At 38.5% G+C, this 18,908-nt stretch overlaps 1 protein-coding gene and 1 long non-coding RNA gene across 4 annotated transcripts in view; one reads left to right on the top strand and one right to left on the bottom strand.

Moving 5' to 3' along the window:
• fmnl1b (formin-like 1b) overlaps window positions 1-7,886 on the top strand; it is a 40,893-nt gene extending 33,007 nt beyond the window's left edge. For both annotated transcript variants that reach the window (XM_047377731.1, XM_047377732.1), the window contains exons 20-26: window positions 132-212; window positions 322-451; window positions 1,775-1,938; window positions 2,021-2,122; window positions 2,324-2,419; window positions 3,763-3,877; window positions 7,295-7,886. In XM_047377731.1, coding sequence (XP_047233687.1) covers window positions 132-212; window positions 322-451; window positions 1,775-1,938; window positions 2,021-2,122; window positions 2,324-2,419; window positions 3,763-3,877; window positions 7,295-7,395 — 789 coding nt within the window. In that variant the 3' untranslated portion in view covers window positions 7,396-7,886. The remainder of the gene's footprint in view (window positions 1-131; window positions 213-321; window positions 452-1,774; window positions 1,939-2,020; window positions 2,123-2,323; window positions 2,420-3,762; window positions 3,878-7,294) is intronic.
• Window positions 3,739-14,764, bottom strand: LOC124875517. 2 transcript variants are annotated; one of them, XR_007040045.1, is made up of 4 exons: window positions 13,170-14,764; window positions 8,815-8,927; window positions 5,684-5,874; window positions 3,739-3,874 (listed from the first exon to the last, which is right to left on the bottom strand). It is a non-coding gene; the product is annotated as an uncharacterized LOC124875517 (long non-coding RNA). The 2 variants fall into 2 exon arrangements; XR_007040044.1 differs by having other exon boundaries at window positions 5,684-5,891.
• Between the last annotated feature and the right edge of the window lie 4,144 nt (window positions 14,765-18,908).

Consider the following 18,908-nt stretch of genomic DNA (forward strand, 5'->3'; position numbering starts at 1 on the left):
TTGTTAAACTCCTGTCTAACATAATTGAAGCTGCAAAGGAGGGACAAAACATTGTAAAGGCTAAATACTGTGTCCCATCGTTATCAAAGATATTTGTATCACAATGTTCTCCATTTGTTTCTGATTTAAAGATTATTTTAGCTTTTGGAAACTACATGAATAGCAGCAAGCGGGGGCCAGCATACGGTTTCCATCTGCAGAGTTTAGACCTGGTAAGAAACTAAACTGTATTAAAGTTTGGGTCTGCAGCCACAATCACCTATAAATCCTTGGACATCTCATTCAGTCTAATTATTTACTGTTCTTTGCCGACTCCTCAAGCTAACGGACACTAAATCAACAGACCGCAAACAGACGCTGTTGCACTTCATCGTCAGCATCATCCAGGAAAAATACCCGGAGCTGCAGAACTTTTACACAGAGCTGCACTTCCTGGACAAGGCAGCGCTCGGTAACCAGACACTCTGACATCACACAGGTCTAAACAACAAACGGTAGCAAATATGTTTTTAAAACCTTCAGCATTTTCTGCTAAATAAAAAAACAGACAAAAACAGCGTGATTTAATTGTCAGAGAACAACTCCTAAAGCGACCAAAGTTTTCATACATGCAGCCTTTTCTTGAACAGCTTCACTCCTCAAAGGCCAGCGTCCTGCATGTTTAAGATTTTCCTTCAGGTCAATACATCTGAATCAGACAAGTAGTTCATTTCCAGGCAATGCAGAACGTTTATTACACATCAGTCATTTTCAAAAATTATGCCTTGCAAAGTTGTGTTTGAATCATTTGAAAATACGAATTTTAATGAGCGAGTAGGATTTTTGGCACCAATCAAATTTTATGTAGACATGAAAAGGACAAAAATGGCAAATTGAAACATGCGTTGCAAATGTTTCAAATTTTATAAATGCGTGCAAACTAAGGTTTGCCCAAATTTAGGTACCACATAAATCTTTGACAGTTTTCCCCTCAGTGTGGTTGATGACATTTTGGTAGGTGATAAGAGATATGAAGCCATAGTTGAGGATCCATGCATTTGAAACAGTGATATCCATCATTGTTACATGTAAGCAGCTGTCTTATCATCACGGCTCAGCTGGAATATTTCTACTGTATTTTTTTCAACCTTATCGAAGTCTGTTTTTTGCAGTATAGGTACTGGACATCATTTTGTTAGGATTTCTTCATACAGAGCCCAATTCTCTCAAACCTGGATCTGTCATACTAAAGCATTTAGTTTACAGCCATCTGCAATTTTTCAGGCCAGTGTAACTGCAGTACATAAACCTTCTGTGTTTCTCAGATTGTTTTTCAAGAGTCAGTTATAATTAATGCTCTCAAACTATTTTTTTCAAGATCTTCGTCAGCTCACTGCTGGGTTTTATAGACTTTGGGATAAAAATGACCTCTGTGGTTTTAGTTCTCTTACAAATATGACAGAAATCAAAGAGTTCTTGAACTAGGACCTTAGTTGGTCCAATTCAACAGCTGAAAACACTCTCACTTTCTTCTCATAGACTATTTTTCTTTACTTACTTTGAATATTGAAAACAGACTTGTAAGGAGACTGTTAGTACCTATATTGATGATTTTACTTCATGATCAAATAAAACCTGTTGTTTTTGTAATTTGATCTTCAGAAGGATGAGGAAACTGCCGGAGATTGTCAAAGTTTATCAGACTTTACATTCCTTCCCATCAGTGCTGATATGAAACACTGTTTAAACAAATAGTTTCAAGCTCATTATGAACCTTTGTTTTTCTGTGTCATAGTATCCTTTGACAGCATCTTGAGGGATCTGAGAAATCTGGAAAGAGGCATGGAGCTGACCAGGAGTGAATTATCAGCAGAAAATGAGAATCCTGTCCTAAAAACGTTTTTGAGCACCAATGCTAAGCTGCTCGACTCTCTGACAGCTGATGGAAAAACTGCTCAGGTCAGCCTTGGTTAATTGAGCCCATTTACAGTATACAGTTTTCATTTCTGTTCCTCACTTGTTTTGGGGTCATTGTGTTCAGACTGCGTATGAGTCAGTTGTGGAGTACTTTGGAGAAGATCCCAAAATGACTCCGCCCTCTGAGTTCTTCCATGTTTTCATCCGGTTCATCAAAGTGTACAAGGTCAGAGATTTCCCAGCTACTTCAGCTTTCTGAACTAATAGCTTTTAATGTACAACAGTGATGATGAATCGGATGTTGAGGTCCAATCTTTAAAACTGTTACTGTGGAGGTCGCTAACCAGTTTATATCTAAAACATGAGTTCACATTGAGCTTTATATGCAGCCATCAGTCTGATTGATGCTTTGATTATTCTCTGACAGCAAGCTGAGCAGGACAACAAGCACAGGGAGAAACAACAAAGTCCAACCTGTGATGATCATTCAGCTCCTCCTAAATCTGAATCTCCAGGGCACAAGGTGACAGCTCATCTTTATTTTCTTAATGATTTACACTGATGCAAGAGATTAAATGTCCTCTGTCGTTTTAAAGTATTAGAAGAAACTTTCCAAAAACCAACTTTTATCCCAGTTAAAACAACAAACGAGACATGATCATGATATTACCAGTTAAGGTTAAACAAGAAAACTAGTGAACTTTTTTTAGATTTTGTTGCCAGGTTTGGAAAAGTATGGGAAAACATTTGACTTTCCAGACTACGTTTATTATTCTGTTATTTAAAGATTTAAATTAAAGAGTTTATTTTGTCCACTAATACTAAGGATCAGGATCTATCCACATTTCTTAATAATCTAATATCTTCAATAGTGCCTTAGTTTCAGCTATTGAATCAGAGAACCCACAGATAAAGAATCATTTAAAATTTAAAATGTCTCTGCTTACTGGCATCAGAGTGTTTGTACTCTTTGTACTTTTTAGAGTGGATCTGTGCATGGTTATGACCTGCTGAGGCATCAAAGAAGCACTAAAACTTCTAATCTTCAACTTTTACAAACAGAATAATCACAAATGTAAAAATTGTGCTTTAAAGAATCTGTATTTGGTGTAGGATAACGTAGTCAAGATTTGACAAATCTAAGCGTACAGATTTGAAGTTAAGTTAACTTACTAGAAATAATAATAAAATCCAACTCTGAAAAAATATTTGTGGACTCATATTTGAAAAATGTTTAGCCCCTGGGCAAGGCATTTAAACTTCAGGTTGCCCACCGTTCTGCATATTGGTTTATAAATGTATGTGTGATTGGGTGAATGTTGCTCTAGTGTAAAATGCTAAGAGTGTCGTTAAGACTGGAAAAGTGCTATACATGTTCAGTCCATTTACATACTTTTAGAACCTAAATGGCCCACAGAAATAATTGGTGGTCCATTCGTCATTTGTTCTGCTTGAAATTTTAAGAATAAAACCAGTAATATGTTGAAAAAAGACAAAAACTGCTTTGATTCCAAACATGAGCACTCTGATAAAAGCAGCTTTAAACAAATCTGGTTTTAATTTACAGCGGTTTTACCTGTTGCTTCAGGGCTTTGTGTTTAGAAGGTTATGAGTAAGATCTACAACAGCTTAAGTTGAAGCAGAATGATTAAGTAGCTCATATTGCAACAAGAAAATCAACAACCCAATAAAAACAATATCAAGCCAAGGGTTTCTGGTTGTTGATAACTTTTATCATGATTTCTGATAAAAATGTTGTCATCATAGTTAATTAACAGACATGAATTTATAAACTGCATTTGAAGATGTTTAGAAATGCATGTAAATAGTGCATGTGAGACTGTTCATCCTGATTTCTTCTTCCAGGTCTCAGTCATGTTCAGACCACCTCAGATGGATCTGATCGCAGAGCTGAAGAGGAGGCAGGGGTCTCCTTTGGTGAGGGAGGGGAAAGATGGCGCCATTGAGGACATCATCACTGGTAAGAAACAACATGAGACTTAGTTTTGTTTTTTCTCAGCTTTAAGCAGAAGATGATCAGTATTTCCAGGTTCTCAGAACTAACCATCCAGGATGTTTTGGAATTTTCCTATTTAAAGATCCTCAATTAGTTAAATAAAGGATTACCTGAACAGCCATTTTAGTCAATCTTGTCAAAAGCTGGATAAACTTTTAGGTCCCATAAACTGGGGTTGGACAAATGTGCATACCAGGTATTGATTGCTTGTCATTTTGTGTTAAAAAGGAGTATTATCAGTCATGATGAATGATTAAACATACAAACTTTGGTTTACAGATACTTGAATTATTGAGGATGTTCTCTAATCCAAACAGGATAAGATATTTATTAGCAAGTTCCCCTTTGACAACATGTCTTCTTGTATCCATTAACTTCTGGCATACATCTGTCTGAATATTGGATTACTCCTTATCCAAATTTGTATGACTGTTGTAAATCTTTATACGTCCTTGCTCAAATCACTTAGAACACACAAACCAAGGGAATTTCTTCAAAGACAGAGGTAGACATACAATGAAATTATTACACCTGTATACAGTTTGGTTCAGATGATTTCATGACTTTGTAAGCTTCTGATGAGTTAAGTGCAGGGACACCTGTGGACTGCTTCCTTGTGTGACATCATGGAAAAACAATACAAGAATCCTATGCTGACATACGATTAATGGCCATATAAAAATAAATAATACTAAATCTGAAGTTTGGCCACAATGACTACTGTTACATTTGGGGGAAAGCTTGCAGTCTTGTGAATGTCAATAACAACCCCAACCATACACCCAAGATAGTTCCAAAGTGGCTTAAAGTCAGTGTTTTGAAGTGGCCATCACAGTAAGGTATGTTATCAAGGCAGCCTGCAAACCTGACTTGGTTAAACCAATTCTGTCAAGAGGAAACTTGAGCAAACTATTGTGAGAATCTTGTGGAAGTTCTGCCTCTCTACCAAAGCCTATATATCTCCTTGTGAACTCTGTTTAGCTCCTAATTTGAAAAACACAAGCAGTCCTTGGGTTTAAAAGTGATTTCACAACTCGATCTACTGCATTAAGATCCACATAGCCCTGTCTTTTAGTGTTTAACCCTTTCTCTCTCCTAGACATGGCGATTGACTGAGCTTCTACTGTGACTAACTCTATATGCTCTCTTTCAGACTCTAACCTTGAAAACTGGCTCAGAGTTTATCTGTTCTTTCTTTCTAGGTGAAACAACTAAAGGAGCAACATCCATTAACATTTACTTTTCCTTCCCATAGAAAGTACTCCTGGATCAGTGCTTCTTTGTTCTTTTTGTGTCTCTGCTCTGTTCTCTCAGACCCCCAGTCGGTCGTGGCAGATGGCCGCTCACACTGAGTCTGGTTCTGCTGGAGGTTTCTTCCTGTTAAAAGGGAGTTTTTCCTCTCCACTGTCGCTACATGCATGCTCAGTATGAGGGATTGCTGCAAAGTCAACGCCAGTGACTGTCCACTGTCTCTACATGGTCATCCAGGAGGAGGGAATGCTGCAAGTCACTGACTGGATGCAATCTGCTGGGTTTCCTTAGACAGAAAAACTTTTTATCCAATTTGAATAAAAAGCTAACTCTGACTGCACTGTTCAACTGTTAGTATTAATTGGAATGTATGTACCTGACTGTTGTGAAGTGCCTGGAGACAACATGTGTTGTGAATTGGCGCTATATAAATAAACTGAATTGAATTGAATTAAGACTTCAGGACATCTATTAAAATGTTGCTGAATCTGCTGCTTTTCTGTTTCTGACATTTCCCACCTTTCAGCAAACCTTCACTTTCTCTTTCCTGTGTCCGTCCTCTATTTCATCCATCTTTTCAGCTCTTAAATCCGTGCCCTTTACAGCTCGCTCAGCGAAACACTCCTCTTGTCTCTTCTGCAACTTCCTCTTCAGTGATGAGGTGACATCTTGAAACTTTCAGCGCAGCTCTTCTGTCTTATGCTTATCTTCTAAACAGGAAAAGAAGCTGAATAAACAGAAGAACATGTATTGAATACATACTGTGATGTAACACCAAACATTTAAAAGCCACAGATATGGATAATTGTCACAGTTAAAATCAAACTGATGTTGGCTTACATCTCCGCAGGAATTTCAGAAACTCTATCCAAGCAGTCGGGTCAAGAATGAACAGTTTAATTACAGTTTCTTCCAGAGAATTCAGTTCTTCTGAATCATCTGAAAGTGTCTGCAGGATAGAAGGCTTCAGCACATTTAATGAGACTCAGCTTTTATGTAACAAGAGACAGACACGTTCATTACATTTGTACTTTTAAATCGGCAAATAATTCTCCAAGATAAACTTTGGATTAAACTGGTTACCGTATCCAACAGTTTAACCAAATAACTAATTTGGGACAAAATAAGCAAAGCAGAGTTTTTCTGCAACATTTGAGCATCTAATCACAAATGGGCTTCACCCTTTAATTCACTTCATCACATTGATTTTTTTGTTGTGTACGGAACCACAATCCTCTATACAAAATAGTTTTTAAAACAGAAATTTATTAAAGAGCCTTTTTCTTTAGGAAATGTTCAGAATGAAGCCTGTCACAAAAACAATTTTATGTTCTAAAGTAGATAAAGTACAAGTTTATCAAAGAAGAAAGTAGTTTCAAATGTACATTTCACAAGTCTTTGTTTTGATTTGCTATGGCAATTCATGATAATTGCGAGCCATATTAGACTGAAATTAACAGACTTGAGACGCTGGAGTAAAACATGTACCAGTACAGAGAACAGGTGTGCTAACAGAAAGCAGAGATGGATTAATATAATTAACTAACAAAGTAATCATGAGTTGCAAGAATAAAAAAAAGCAAAGTGCAGAAAAACATCACATAAAATAAGTCTAATTTGTGTCTAACGCTGATAAATGTTGTTTAGTTTTGTCTATGTCAGATCTGGTGGTGATTTTATTTGGTTCATGGCAGATTCCTCAATAATGTTTCTCAATCCGGAGGTTTGGGTAAGGCACTGTTAAGAGTGCCTGTCTGGAGAGGTTGCCAGGAGTTACAGTAATCTGAGTGTAGCTCAGGGGTCACTTTCCTAAAGACGATGCATCTCTGCTCCAACACACCGGAATCAAATGGTTAAATACCTCCTCAGCATGTCATGAAGTTCTGGAGCAGCCCGATAATGAGACATTCTTTTGACTCAGATGTCTTGGAACAGGTACGCATCTCAAAGTTACAGGTCTGAAGATTGAGACCCCTGGCTCAGAGAAGCAGGGAATTCAAGAGAGGTTATACCATCTGAAAACAAGTCCAGCCAGTAAAGCTCAGTGTTTTGTTTTTTTACATGATTTATGTGGTCTACTCTTCTGCTGTGAAGCATCTTGTTTAATCTTTGGTTTCTGTTTCACCTCAGATTTAAGGAATCAGCCATACAGACGAACAGACGGTGCCCGTCACAGCTCCAAGTGGAAACCAGGTCAACAGCTTCAAGTATCTTCAGACATCTCCCTCTGAACACTAGGACATCTCAGGCTTAAGGTGTTTAACAGTGAAGGAAACTCTTTCATCTGTGTTTTCATGTTATGGTAGAAAAATCACAGCTGCTTGTTTTCCTGCTGCTCACAGTGAACATGGCAGCAGAACTGTTGCAGGATTTATATAATCAGATGCAGAGGGCATGAAATTATCTGCTTGATGTTAATGATGCTGGATGCCATCTGAGCTAATCAGGACAATTACACGAAAGAGTGAGATAGTCAGCTGAGATCCGATACAGAGGTTTCATTAATGATTCACAGATATCGGAACCAGAACTGAAACAAAATCGTAGAGGAAAAACCTGACAGACAGGCCGCTCAGAATTAAGTTTTCATTTTAAATGAATTTCTCTGACGTTCTTTGTGTCTGCATCTGTGGTAGTTTTCATATATTACGCTGAAGATTTCAATAAATTATTTCTTGCTTTGCTTCAGCTTTTGAAAAAATAAAGTATTTTATACTGTCAAGTTGTATGCATTTTCATTTCTCATTTTACTCGAAAAAATACTTTCAACTTAGCATGTAATACTTTAAAACACTTTTGGTTTAGTATTCTTTCTAACATACAGCCGAATTCACGATTGACTCATTTCAAGATCCACAGGACCTTTAGCCTCAGAACAATTTCCAATTATCAACCTTCCACCACCATGCTTGACGGTTGATTTGAGGAGTTTGTCTGATTTGTTGTGTTTCGTCTTCACCAAACAGGGAGCAGCGCATTATGACCAAACATCTCTATTTGGTCTCATTGGTACAAAAGAGATTGTTTCAGAAAACCTGTGCAAAAGACTGGCAGCTGTGTTACATGTTTCTTAAATGAATAATTGTTCTTATTGTAGACTGATTGACTTTTTTCAAATGTCCCTAAAAGCCTACCTTTATTTGTTCTATGGTTGTGTCCAAAACAATTAGTGATCAGCTCCTCAGCAACATTCAGTTTCTGACAAATCGGACAAAACTAGGAACCTTAAATCATACGTTTAAATCCTTTCATTCAGTTGTCTATATAAAGTGTAACTGCAATGCATTGGTCTGAATTCATTGTTATTGTATCTCCACAGGCCCCTCTTTTACCCCTGTTCTGCTTCTGAGAGCAACTCATTTTTTTGTGGTCTCTTTAAATGCTACCGAGGCGCTTCACACCCTGCCCCCTTCCAGGTCAAAAAGTGTTCCACTTTAACCCGTTCGGCCTTATTTGTAGTAAAAAATGACAAAAATAATGCAAAACTGTTTATGTAATAATACTATTCAAAACATGCAGTACAGTAATGTTTTCAAGGAGCTAAAGGCAGCACACAGGACTAACATAAGCAGAAGGCATGAAGCTGCTGCCATCAAAACAATGGCCAGAACATCATATTTTTTGTCATTTTAGCGTTATTTGCAGCTTACCGCTTTGCTGTAGATGCCGTTTCCAAAGACAGAAGGAACTGACCCCTTAATCAGATGAAGTCTTTCGGCAAATCCTTCTTGCCACTGGCGGAGGTTGTTGAAGGCACTTGCCCCTGAAGAGAGGATGTGGGAACATTTCCATGAAAAATAACATTTAATCAGACACTTCGAAGAGGTTCCTGGTGCTGATAGACAGTGTAATGAATTGTGTGGGTTGTGTTGGAAAATATTTAAAATACTTAATAGGGTCTGCATTGCTATGCTCTAGTTAGGTTTAATAATGTGTGAAATAAAATGTATTGTGTAACTTAGTGGCTTGCTCAAAACAGGCCGCTGTGTATGTGTGTCTCACTTGGCTTGGTCTGCCCGGCGACAGTGAAGATATTTCTGTACATGTCTGAAAATAACAGCCAAAAGTAGAATAACAGGAATGTTGTGAAGGTCGAACACACAGCTGAATGCCAGGTGTAAGAGTTCAACTGACACTCAGCTAAAAATATGTGTTTTTTCTTTGTAATTGTACACGCCTTGCTTTTGAATAAAAACCCTTTTGTGGGGAGGAAAAGTCAGAAGTGTTTCTGTTGACTCAGCTGGAACACCTCTCCCCGGCCGGGCGGAAGAAACTGTGCAGACTCTGTGCTTCCTTTTATTGTTTAGTTTTACTAAAACAGTATAGCATATGACTTAGTTTTTCCAAAACAAAGGAGCACGCAGGAGTTTCTGGGAACAACTCCATCAGTTGTTACGCCCAACAACAGAAAATTTAGACTTTACTACTAGCAGCGTCAGCATACTTGAGCTTGGACTACAAAATTGCAGCGAGAAATAGAAACGGCGGATATGTGAATTGGTCAGCCGGACGTCCATGACCTTGTTTAGTAGTTCCGCAGCAAATATTGTGACAATTCAAAAAACGTAATAGAGGATAGAGAAAACTGAACGGACTGAAAAATATGACCTAAACAGAATATAAAGATATCTATGCAGCACCTGGAGAGACTAAATTTAACTCTTCTGCACTCCTACAGATTCCAACTACAAAACCAAAAGGTGAATTTTGCATGATATGTCCCCTTTAAAGAGATAGAAAATAATATCAAGATTTAAATAAGCTTTGTAAAAAAAGCTCTTGAATATTATAGTAGATGTACAAAAAAAAATAATAATAATTCAGCCTTATATATTTCTTAAATATTCAGTTTGTGGCAAAGACACAACAGATGGTAAAACTGGTTTCCCTAAACATTTCTAATTCATCCAGCAGCCAACCATTTGATTATGGGCACAAATCTTAAACTAATGTGGAAATTAAAAATTTAAGCAATGCAAATATGGTTATTTCCCCATCATAATTAATCTTAGCTTAATTTTCTGTGCTGTAAAAGCAAAAGATCCCACCCCACCACTGATAGGTTAAAAACAACATACTCAATTCACACCTAAAGAAAATTCACCAGAAAGGTAACAAAAAAAGTCTTCAAAAATTAAGTATATTTAGCTGTGTATGGGCATGGAAAATCATGAATACAAACAGAGCAAAAAAATTACATTTTACTTAAAAGACATTTCCTTTGTCTTAAAAGCTGTTCAGAGAGTTCGGCTGGAGTGCAATTTCAATCAAACTGTTCCTAGATTGCTTGTTAAGGAATTACTTCCTTAGACTAAACCATTTGGAAATATTTTTAAGATTGGCCTTAGACAAAAAAAAACAACTTATATTATTAGAACATATATGCATTTCCTTGGCAAGCACAAAAAAGCACAAAGTACTCATCCCTCTGGACACCGATACCAGAATCTTGTAAACTGATTTTACTTCAGTGTTGACTGGCATCATTCCTCAGAGACTAATGAAGAAATTTCTCCTGCTTGGCTTAATGTTGCCACAAGTTTGATCATTTCCCCTTATTGTATTTGATTTCAATCCTGTAAAAACTCAAGTAAGAACACAAAGATTAGATAAATAGCTGATGTTTATTTCTTTGGCGCTCGGACCCCGGAGGAAGACATGAATGTTATGAATGACATGAGCTTGAATGAACGATTTAGGATCAGGATTAGAGATGTCATCCCCCCCGGAATCCGATACTGGTGATGGAGTGGAGACCCGATGAAACAAGGGAGTAGGAAGGGCGAGGAAGCCTGACGGTGGCGATGGGGTGGAGGAGGGTCGAAGCTTGGCGGGAGAGCAGGGAGGTCCTTAAAAGCAAAGCCTTGAAGGGTGATTGGCTGAGAAGGAATGCAGACTTGACGCAGATTGGTTGGAGCGGAGACGCATGATGGAGTCATAGGACAGAGCCGGTGGTGGAGGTGAGTCTTCCAGATTGAATTTTCGTGAGAACTCCATTAGTAAACTTTCAGGTAACTGCCAAAAAATTCTTGTGTGGAAAATAAACTGTCAGATGAGTTTGATCCAAGTCAAGTGCTATGTAACAGGTACCAAAAAGAGGAAGACATCAGAAATCTCTCAAATAAACACCTGAAGTTCACGTTTAAAATGTTGTTTATAATCCCAGAAAAACTCTGGATTAAAGGTTCAAATCTACTTTGGTAGCTGCTTCTTCTTTAGAGAAGGTGCAACAGGAAAAGAGATATATTACTGCAGAGAGAGACCAAATCTTCTGAAGATTTCCTCCTGAGAGCTGTTCTCATGTGAACAATTACTCTACTTTATCCAAAACAGAGACACACTGAGGTCTCCAACATTTTGCAGTGCTGACATTTACAGCCTAACAGAAAACCATGCAATGTCTGCAACCGCTTTTAATTTTCAAGTTTAAATTATTTTACATTTTTTAGACCCTGTGAAGGTGCACTTTCATCAAATTTAAAATGTTGCAAAAGCACAGGCTTTAATCTATTTTTATGTTACAAAATGTAAATACATTTTTTACTGCAGTCAGACAGGTAGAAGAAAGAATACAGCAGCAGCTGATGGCTGCAGTTGGTTTGTTATGTTCAAAAACAACAAACTACCACCACCTGTCAACAATAAAGGACTGAATGAGTGAGCAGTTTGAGCAGACTGCATCACTAAAACCAAATGTGACACTGTTCAACTCCATTACTGCCAGAAAATAAAAAATCTAGGATGCAGATTTGCAGAACACACATCTTGAACAGGAAGAAGCTTCACATTTGTCTCCTTGTAATCAAACAGGATCAGTTTCAGGATTTATCAAATGTGAGATGTTCAGGGGCCGTTAATGTTTACATGTCTCCTCAGGATCCTGGTCTTTGTCCTGCTACTTTTCCCTGCTCTTCTGGAGTCATTAAACATTCTAATAATCTAATCCACACAAACATTGGCTGAGCGTTTTACTTGTGGATCAAATTTAACTGAGCACATATTTGATTAGTTTCCAGGCGTTAGATTGTGACATTTATTTATCAAGGAGGAGAAAACTCCCGAGTCAACGATTTAAACTGCTGTGGCCGTTGTTGAATGATCAAACACTCATCTTTTATTAAAGGGAGAACAAGTTCTTCATTTCCATTATAAGACCCATCGGCAGCAGACCACAACAAACATCGATCTGTGTTTATGCTGAAACAAAAACTTAAAAAGGGTAAAAAGGAAAAATCTGGGTCAGAACATCAGAATCAGCTTTATTGCCAAGTTCGTACATACAAACAAGGAATTTGCCTCCGGTACACTTTGCTCTTTTGTTCTGTTTTAGCATTACAGAATATACAAATTTACAATTTACAATTTACAATGTACAATGCAATATTCTGCATTACAGAATATACAGATTTACAAATTACAATGTACAATATACACATATCTAATAAAAAGGTGCATCTGCAACATCTGTATGCTGTTGTTTTGTACTCTATTGAATGTTCAACAGAGAAACAGCCTGGGGGAAGAAACTGTCTCTGTGGCGGCTGGTTTTAGTAAACAGTGCTCTGTAGCGGCAGCCTGAAGGTAAAACTCTAAACAGTTTATGTGCAGAGTGTGTGGGGTCTGCAGAGATTTTAGCAGCTCTTTTCTTGACCCTAGACCTGTATAAGTCCTGGATGGAGGGAAGGTCAGCTCTGATTATTCTCTCTGCATTCTTGATTATTCGTTGCAGTCTGGACCTGTCCTGTTTTGTGGATGAGCCAAACCACACTAAGATGGTTGAAGACAGGACAGATTGAATGAAGGCAGTGTAGAAGATGACCAACAGCTCCTGTGGAAGGTTGAACTTCTTGAGTTGCCTCAGGAAGTACAGTCTCTGCTGGGCCTTCTTTCGAACAGTGTATGTGACTCAACATGACTCATATCAGTTGACTCCTGCTTAAAAAATCCTTTTAAGGTGCATGGAAGATTTTTACCAAGAAACCATGTCTGTTTTTAACTTTCTTACCTTAATATGAAGATGATTGATCCACCAGATCAGGGGAGAAATATCAGAACATCCATCAGTAGCTAAACTCCAGCGATTGCGGCTCCATGTTTCTGTTCACAGTAATAAATCAGATGCAGACTTTGAGGAACAAAGGTTGAACATTTATCTAAAATAAATTACCAAGATTTTAAACTTACATTAATGATGATCTGTAGTCAAATCCGGGGAACCTTTCTTTAGTCTTCTTTGAGTTTGGTGGATTTAATGTAAATTAATCTACCAACATGATGTTTTATGAATTAATTGTAATAAACTCACTAAGTGATGTTTTCAATCCCTTTTAGGCATGAAAACATATTTTTAACATGGATTCCACATGTCACACAAAAACACATTTTCTTTTAAGGAATCACAGGTTGCTTTAATAGTGGCCTTCAGCTCAGCTGCATTGTTGGCTCTGGTATCTCATCTTCCTGTTGGCAATACTCCAGGTTTTCTATGAGGTTTTGGCCAAGACAGTTCGGTGGTCAACCCAGCACAGTGATACCATAGTGATTAAAGCAGGTATAGGTACTTTTGGGAGTGTGGGCAGGTGCCAAGTTATGCAAAAAAAATTAAATCAGCATCCTCACAAAGCTCATCAGCAGAGACAGTCATTTTTCACCTTAGCCCAGGTAAGAAGATTCTGACATCTCTAGTTCAGCAGTGGCTTAAAAGATGACTGACAGTTGTGGCCGATGTCCTGGATATGCCTGTGTGTAACTGCTTGACTCCAGCCGCTGGCCATGCAAGGCTTCAGTTATCCCTGTTGCTTTTGAACATGTTTTTTCCAGTCAACTTTCTATTGATATGAAAATAAGAATCAGCTTTATTTGTCAAGTTTGTGACACAAACAAGGAGCACTCTGTAGCACTGACCCAAAGGTGAAAGTCTAAACAGTTTGTGTCCAGGATGTGTGGGGCCTGCAGATATGTTAGCTCCCCTTTTCCTGACTCTAATCCTGCACAAGTCCTGGGTGGAGGGAAGGTCAGGACTGATGATGTTCTCTGTAGACCTAATTGTTCACTACAGTCTTCACCTATCCTTCTTTTGTGGATGAACCAAACCACACAGGAAACAGAAACACAGGACAGACTGAAAAACAGGAGTTTAGAAGATGACAAGCAGCTCCAATAGCAGGTTCCACTCCTTGAGTTGCTAAAGGAAGTACACGTCTTGCTTAGACACAACAGCCAGCGTCTGTATCGTTGACCTTTTGTTGATTACCATCCTTAAGAGTGTCGATGACTGTTTTCTGGACATTTGTCAAGTCAACAGTCTTCCCCACATAGGCTATAATATTTCTGTATTAGAAAAATTTTAATTGGTCTTACAAAACTGATTTTTGGTTTCACATTGGCTGGAAACTATAATCATAAAAAAAATATTTTTAGGATTTACTGAAATAAATTATCTTTTCAGAAATATTCAGGTGATGTACCGTACTGTACTAATTTAAATTTCAGCTTAAATCTGTGCTAAAAAATATTAAGTTAACATTTTTTATTATTTGCTTATTTTTGTTTTTAGCTTTCAAAACAACATTGATTTTCTGTTTTAATTAAAAGTAATTAGATCACTTTGCACATATTGTTTTAAATTTTGGTGTAAATTTGTTTACATATATAGTACAGACCAAACGTTTGGACACACCTTCTCATTCAAAGAGTTGTCTTTATTTTCATGACTATGAATATTGTAGCTTCACACTGAAGGCATCAAAACTATGAATTAACACATGTGGAATTATATACTGAACAAAAAAATGTGAAACAACTGAAAATACAGGTCCTTCTCAAAATATTAGCATATTGTGATAAAGTTCATTATTTTCCATAATGTCATGATGAAAATTTAACATTCATATATTTTAGATTCATTGCACACTAACTGAAATATTTCAGGTCTTTTATTGTCTTAATACGGATGATTTTGGCATACAGCTCATGAAAACCCAAAATTCCTATCTCACAAAATTAGCATATTTCATCTGACCAATAAAAGAAAAGGGTTTTTAATACAAAAAACATCAACCTTCAAATAATCATGTACAGTTATGCACTCAATACTTGGTCGGGAATCCTTTGGCAGAAATGACTGCTTCAATGCGGCGTGGCATGGAGGCAATCAGCCTGTGGCACTGCTGAGGTCTTATGGAGGCCCAGGATGCTTCGATAGCGGCCTTTAGTTCATCCAGAGTGTTGGGTCTTGAGTCTCTCAACGTTCTCTTCACAATATCCCACAGATTCTCTATGGGGTTCAGGTCAGGAGAGTTGGCAGGCCAATTGAGCACAGTGATACCATGGTCAGTAAACCATTTATCAGTGGTTTTGGCACTGTGAGCAGGTGCCAGGTCGTGCTGAAAAATGAAATCTTCATCTCCATAAAGCTTTTCAGCAGATGGAAGCATGAAGTGCTCCAAATTCTCCTGATAGCTAGCTGCATTGACCCTGCTCTTGATAAAACACAGTGGACCAACACCAGCAGCTGACACGGCACCCCAGACCATCACTGACTGTGGGTACTTGACACTGGACTTCTGGCATTTTGGCATTTCCTTCTCCCCAGTCTTCCTCCAGACTCTGGCACTTTGATTTCCAAATGAAATGCAGAATTTGCTTTCATCCGAAAAAAGTACTTTGGACCACTGAGCAACAGTCCAGTGCTGCTTCTCTGTAGCCCAGGTCTGGGGAATGCGGCACCTGTAGCCCATTTCCTGCACACGCCTGTGCACGGTGGCTCTGGATGTTTCTACTCCAGTCTCAGTCCACTGCTTCCGCAGGTCCCCCAAGGTCTGGAATCGGCCCTTCTCCACAATCTTCCTCAGGGTCCGGTCACCTCTTCTCGTTGTGCAGCGTTTTCTGCCACACTTTTTTCTTCCCACAGACTTCCCACTGAGGTGCCTTGATACAGCACTCTGGGAACAGCCTATTCGTTCAGAAATTTCTTTCTGTGTCTCACCCTCTTGCTTGAGGGTGTCAATAGTGGCCTTCTGGACAGCAGTCAGGTCGGCAGTCTTACCCATGATTGGGGTTTTGAGTGATGAACCAGGCTGGGAGTTTTAAAGGCCTCAGGAATCTTTTGCAGGTGTTTAGAGTTAACTCGTTGATTCAGATGATTAGGTTCATAGCTCGTTTAGAGACCCTTTTAATGATATGCTAATTTTGTGAGATAGGAATTTTGGGTTTTCATGAGCTGTATGCCAAAATCATCCGTATTAAGACAATAAAAGACCTGAAATATTTCAGTTAGTGTGCAATGAATCTAAAATATATGAATGTTAAATTTTCATCATGACATTATGGAAAATAATGAACTTTATCACAATATGCTAATATTTTGAGAAGGACCTGTATGTCTTATATTCTAGGTTCTTCAAAGTAGCCACCTTTTGCTTTGATTACTGCTCCGCACACTCTTGGCATTCTGTTGATGAGCTTCAAGAGGTAGTCACCTGAAATGGTTTTCACTTCACAGGTGTGCCCTGTCAGGTTTAATAAGTGGGATTTCAAGCCTCATAAATGGGGTTGGGATCATCAGTTGTGTTGTGCAGGAGGTGGATACAGTACACAGCTGATAGTCCTACTGAATAGACTGTTAAAATTTATATTATGGCAAGAAAAAAGCAGCTACTTTAAGAAGACGGTCAGTTAGTCCGAACAATTGGGAAAACTTTGAAAGTGTCCCCAAGTGCAGTCGCAAAAACCATCAAGCGCTAAAAAGAAACTGGCTCACATGAGGACACCCCCAGGAAAGGAAGACCAAGAGTCACCTCTGCTGCGGATGATAAGTTCATCCGAGTCACCAGCCTCAGAAATCGCAGGTTAACAGCAGCTCAGATTAGAGAACAGGTCAATGCCACACAGAGTTCTAGCAGCAGACACATCTCTAGAACTGTTAAGAGGAGACTGTGTGAATCAGGCCTTCATGGTAAAATAGCTGCTAGGAAACCACTGCTGAGGACAGGCAACAAGCAGAAGAGACTTGTTTGGGCTAAAGAACACAAGGAATGGACATTAGACCAGTGGAAATCTGTGCTTTGGTCTGATGAGTCCAAGTTTGAGATCTTTGGTTCCAACCACCGTGTCTTTTTGCGGCGCAGAAGAGGGGAACGGATGGACTCTACATGCCTGGTTCCCACCATGAAGCATGGAAGAGGAGGTGTGATGGTGCGGGGGTGCTTTGCTGGTGACATTGTTGGGGATTTATTCAAAATTGAAGACATACTGAACCACAGCATCTTGCAGTGGCATGCTATTCCATCCGGTTTGCGTTTAGTTGGACCATCATTTATTTTTCAACAGAACAATGACCCCAAACACACCTCCAGGCTGTGTAAGGGCTATTTGACCAAGAAGGAGAGTGATGGGGTGCTGCACCAGATGACCTGGCCTCAGTCACTGGACCTGAACCCAATCGAGATGGTTTGGGGTGAGCTGGACCGCAGAGTGAAGGCAAAAGGGCCAACAAGTGCTAAACATCTCTGGGAACTCCTTCAAGACTGTTGGAAAACCATTTCAGGTGACTACCTCTTGAAGCTCATCAACAGAATGCCAAGAGTGTGTGGAGCAGGAATCAAAGCAAAAGGTGGCTACTTTGAAGAACCTAGAATATAAGACATATTTTCAGTTGTTTCACACTTTTTTGTTCAGTATATAATTCCACATGTGTTAATTCATTGTTTTGATGCCTTCAGTGTGAAGCTACAATATTCATAGTCATGAAAATAAAGAAAACTCTTTGAATGAGAAGGTGTGTCCAAACGTTTGGTCTGTGCTGTATATATTAACAATTTAGGGAATTTTAATCTAGATTACCATACAGAGAGAATCTCATATCTAGCCCATGTCTATTTGGAAGTCCATTCAGGTCCTTTGTCATGCTTCTGTCACATCTGTCATGAACTCGAGGCAACAAAATGAGCGTTGGACAGCTGCCGTGTATCAGAGGGTCACCTTTATTGTCACAAAAACACAACAGGAACGTACAAAAAGCAGCAACCTGTTGGTTGGATTTTTCTCACATAAAGCAGCAACGTTTATTTTTTCTTTTCCATTCATAGATTTGTGCTTTGTTTTGCACTGAGTAGTTGGTTTTACTTACACTATACTGACTTTGTAGTAGTTTATCATTCTTCACAGTTCACAAACAACACTTACCCCACACAGCAAGCATCACTTTCAAACTGAATGTACAGCTTTAAGTTGATAATTATCATTTAGGTATCTTTCTTCATAAATGTGATAGTTGTTTTTTTTCTTATTTATTCTGACAGTAGGGCCTAAACAGAATACAAAACTCTATATGTCGCTGTACAGTTTTCTTATGGTACACTCACAGGTATACACAGAATTAAAATGAGACGTCAGTTCAGCCGGCGTGCAGATTTTCCAGGAATGTTTACAGTATGCATGCCATTTTGGAGTATTTTTCCCCTCTATATATATATAAAAAACAATCACATAAAATCAATTTGTAATATATTATCTAGGTTTATATACATGATCTGAACATCCACAAATGGTTGAACACTCACACATTCATCAAGAAACCATCGATAAACACTTGAATCTCTATAATCTGACACACTGTTGGTTAGATTAGAATAAAACAGCTACAAACGGGATGTCTCATCAGTTACGGGATTGTTTCATGTGCTTTTAATAAATGCGGTGGCACTATTTTACAGTTTATCTTAGGAGTGTCTTCTGGTCTCTA

This window comes from Girardinichthys multiradiatus, chromosome 10 (assembly GCF_021462225.1).
Source record: "Girardinichthys multiradiatus isolate DD_20200921_A chromosome 10, DD_fGirMul_XY1, whole genome shotgun sequence".
NCBI classification, from domain to species: Eukaryota; Metazoa; Chordata; class Actinopteri; order Cyprinodontiformes; family Goodeidae; genus Girardinichthys; species Girardinichthys multiradiatus.